Source organism: Orycteropus afer, unplaced genomic scaffold, assembly GCF_000298275.1.
Source record: "Orycteropus afer afer isolate SDZICR_OR568_19922 unplaced genomic scaffold, OryAfe1.0 scaffold00012, whole genome shotgun sequence".
Classification (NCBI taxonomy): Eukaryota; Metazoa; Chordata; class Mammalia; order Tubulidentata; family Orycteropodidae; genus Orycteropus; species Orycteropus afer.
This window is the reverse complement of record NW_006921599.1, coordinates 2,437,124-2,441,120: the sequence shown is the minus strand read 5'-3', so window position 1 is coordinate 2,441,120 and position 3,997 is coordinate 2,437,124. Positions and strand designations below refer to the sequence as shown.

Here is a 3,997-nt window from a genome sequence, read left to right as displayed (position 1 = left end):
GAATACCTGACATCTCTTAAGATTAATATAAATAGGAAATAACACAGTATAAACATACATGTTTTACATATATGAAAGTCTTGGCACATAGTTGTTGTTGATATGTGCCGTCAAGTCGGCCCGACTCATAGCGACCCCTCCTTGGGTTTCCGAGGCGATATTATTACGGAAATAGATTGCCCAACCTTCCTTCCAAGGAGTGGCTGGTGGATTTGAACCGCCAGCCTTCTGGTTAGCAGTCAAGTGCTTTAGGCACTATGCTAGCACATAGTAGGCACTCAGTTAATGAGAACTTTTAGTATTAATTAATTTAATAAATATATATTCGATACAGAGAAACAATTTTTAATTCTCCTGGAATCCAAATTACTGGGGTCCATGGAATTGAGGTGACCCACCCAGGCCATTTGGCCTTAGTGTTTTGAACCTTGAGCCTTGAAGAAACTGGTTTCCAAAAGTAACCTTTGAGTCAAACAATGGTCTAGATAAACAAACAAGATTGTTTTGCCTTGGGCATTGTGCTCTTTTGAAGAAAGAGCTTTTTTGAAGTCAGACTGGGAGTTGTATTTTAGGGTAAACCTGTAATTATTTTAATTGTTCATGACAATGCTGTTTGAAATTCTTCCTAACCACAAATTGTTTATCAGTTCTGTTCTAACATTTTATCCATGGCAATACCAATAAGATTTGGTGTAAGAATTCTAGAAGTTTTTCTCATCTTTGGAACATTCTTGACTCTGTAGTTGAAACGTTACTGAGATTTGCAAATCGTATATTTAATAAATATTCATCAATTTTTATTACTGGCTTGATAGGATTTTTGTTTTAACAGTAGCTATTACGTACAATATAGTTGCCTTCATGGTGTCTATATTCTACTGGGGAAGACAGACAATAAATTTATAAACAAATAAATGTAATACTGTTGTTGTTAGGTGTTGTCAAGTCAGCTCTAAATCATAGCAATGCCATGAACAACAGAACAAAACACTACCCAATCCTGTGCCAGCCTCACAAACCTTGCTAGACCTGAGCCCATAGTTGCAGCCACTGTGTCAATCCATCTCATTGAGGGCCTTTCCCTTCTTCAATGACCCTCCACTTTACCAAGCACGATATCCTTCTCCAGGAAATGTTCCCTTCTGACACCATGACCAAAATAGGTGAGACAAAGTCTGGCCAATCTCACTTCCAAGGAACATTCCAGCTGCACTTCATCCAGGACAGACCTGTTCATTCATTTGGAAGTCCATGGTACTTTCAGCATTCTTCATCAACACCACAACTCAAAAGCATCGACTCTTCTTTGCTCTTCTTTATTCATTGACCAGCTTTCACATGCATATGAGGCTATTGAAAATATCATGGCTTGTGTCAGGCACACCCTAGTCTTCAAGGAGACATCTTTGCTCTTCAGCACTTGAAAGAGGTCCCTTTCAGCCAACTTGCCCAGGGCTATACGTCATCTGATGTCCTGACTGCTGCTTCCATTGGCATCAATTGTAGAACCAAGCCATGTGAACTCTTTGACAACTTCAATCTCCTCTCCATTTATCGTGATGCTGCTTATATCAGTCATCCTCACTTTCAGCAAGCAAAGTTGTGTCATCAGCATATCACAGGTTGTTAATGAGCCTTCCTCCAATCCTGATGCCATGTTCTTCTTCGTATAGTCCAGATTCTCAGATTATTTGCTCAGCATACAAGATTGAGTAAGTATGGTGAAAGGATACAACCGTGACACACTCCCTTCTTGATTTTAAACCATGCAGTGTCCCCTGTTGTTGTTGTTATTTGCCGTCGAGTCGGCCCCGACTCATAGCGACCCCTCCTTGGGTTTCCGAGGCAGTATCACTACGAAAGTAGGATTGCCCAACCTTCCTTCCGAGGAGTGGCTGGTGGGTTTGAACCGCCAGCCTTCTGGTTAGCAGTCAAGTGCTTTAGGCACTATGCTACCAGAGCTCCTGCAGTGTTCCCTAGTCTCTCCAAATGACGGCCTCCTGGTCTATGTACAGGCCCCACCCTCACCAGCTAGGAAAGCAGGGGAAAGAGAAGCCAGAGGTGATGACAGAGCAGAGCAGCAGCCAAGCATCCAGGTAAGGGGAGGGAGGGACCCAGTCCTCACCCTCACCAGCCAGGAAAGTGGGAGAAAAATAAACCAGAGGCGATGACAGAGCAGAGCAGCAGCCAGGCATCCAGGTAAGGGGAGGGAGGGACCCGTGCCCCACCCCATCAGCCAGGAAAGCAGGGGAAAGAGAAGCCAGGGGGAAGACAGAGCAGAGCAGCGCCAGGGATCCAGGTAAGGGGAGGGCAGAGAGGTTGTGAACAGCTAAGTGAGACAAACTTGTCTGTCAGTTTGTCGTATTATTGTGGCTTGCATGTTGCTGTGAGGCTTGAGACTGTGCCACTGGTGTTTCAAGTGCCAACAAGGTTGCACATGATGCACAGGTTTCAATGCACAGGTTTCAATACAGACTGAGATCAACTAGGAAGAAGGAAGAGGCCATCCACTTCTGAAAGAATTGGATGAACTTTATGAATACCAGAGAAACATTGTTATGATGTTACATAATAGTGAATGCCATTCTAAACAAGAGGCAAAGGTAAGGAAATTAACTAGTTGTATTTTCAGGCTTGGGATACATTTGAAAACATCTTTTTTTTTTTTTTTTTCCTCTTAAGTGTCATTTTATTAAGTGTGCTTGAAACTGAAACTGTGGCCTCAATAGATTTCTGGCCTACCCCTCAAGATATCCAAGACAACAGCTGGGTACCAAATTGCTTTATCTGAAGGAATGGTACAAATGAAAGAACTTAGGTGGATATTTTGGTGCAATTGATAGAAAAGGTAAATATAAGCCCAACATGCACACACTGTCTTGGTAAGCAGGGAAGTCACCATGGGGGCTGTGAGAAAAGATGGGCTAAAGCTTAGTTCTCCCCATTATAGTTTCCCAAGGTGTGCTTCTCAAATAAATACTCTGCCAGGCCAGATTCTGGGGCTCCCATCTTGTGCAAGTTGGTTAAGTAGTTACCCAATTCTTTGATGGATTTCATCTGCTCATTCAGGTAATGCATACAAATGGGGTCATTCTTGTCAGTGGCCAGTTTGTGCAGTTCCAGTAGTGAATGATTGATGCTTTTTTTCAAGTGGAACGCACACTCCATTGCATTCAGCCCACTTGCCCAGTCATCACAGTCTGGTTTCTTGATATCCTGCAGGAAGATCTAGCCACATCATTGGTTTTGCAGCTTCATCAGTTTCTCAGCATGCTCCCTTTCCTCATGAGGTTGGTAAAGAAAGTATTTGGCAAAATTCTTCAAAGCCACATCATTGCAGTTGAAGTAGTAAGACGTGGACAGGTAGATGCAGGAGGCATAGAGCTGCAGGTTGACCTGGCAAATTATGGCGGCCTCTGAGTCCTGGTGGTAGTTCTGCCACACTGCAAGAGGGACATGGTCATCATGGCAGTAGATGAGGAGTGGTGGCAGCGGCTGTGTGGAGCTGAAGCGGCTGTGGGGACCTTGGGGTGTCTGAGGGCACTGCTGTGAGGAGGTGATGAAGGACTGGCTGGGAGTGGTGGTTGGGGAAGGCTGATGAGCACAGGGTTCCATTCAAGCACTGTTGAAGCAGGAGACAGCAGCCACTTTGCAAAGGTCTCTTGAAAATATCTTAAACCCAGGTCTTACAATAGGAGCTCAGGTGGCATAGTGCCTAAGGCACTTGACTGCTAACCAGAAGGCTGGCAGTTCAAACCCACCAGCCACTCCTCAGAAAGAAGGTTGGACAATCTACTTCCTTAGTGATACTGCCTCAGAAATCCAAGGAGGGGTCGCTATGAGTCAGGTCCAACTCAATGGCAAATAAGAACAACAGCATGTCTTATAAGTATTATTATAATATTTGTTGTTGTTGTTATGTGCCATCGAGTCAAACCCGACTCATAGCGACCCCTCCTTGGGTTTCCGAGGCAGTATCACTACGGAAGTAGGATTG

The 3,997-nt window shown here is 44.2% G+C and overlaps 1 protein-coding gene across 1 annotated transcript; it reads right to left on the bottom strand.

The window, feature by feature from the left end:
* Positions 1–2,931: 2,931 nt before the first annotated feature.
* LOC103206656 (ferritin heavy chain-like) lies at positions 2,932–3,615 on the bottom strand. Its single transcript, XM_042782381.1, is given in 1 exon segment — positions 2,932–3,615. A coding segment is annotated over 1 exon segment (684 nt).
* Between the last annotated feature and the right edge of the window lie 382 nt (positions 3,616–3,997).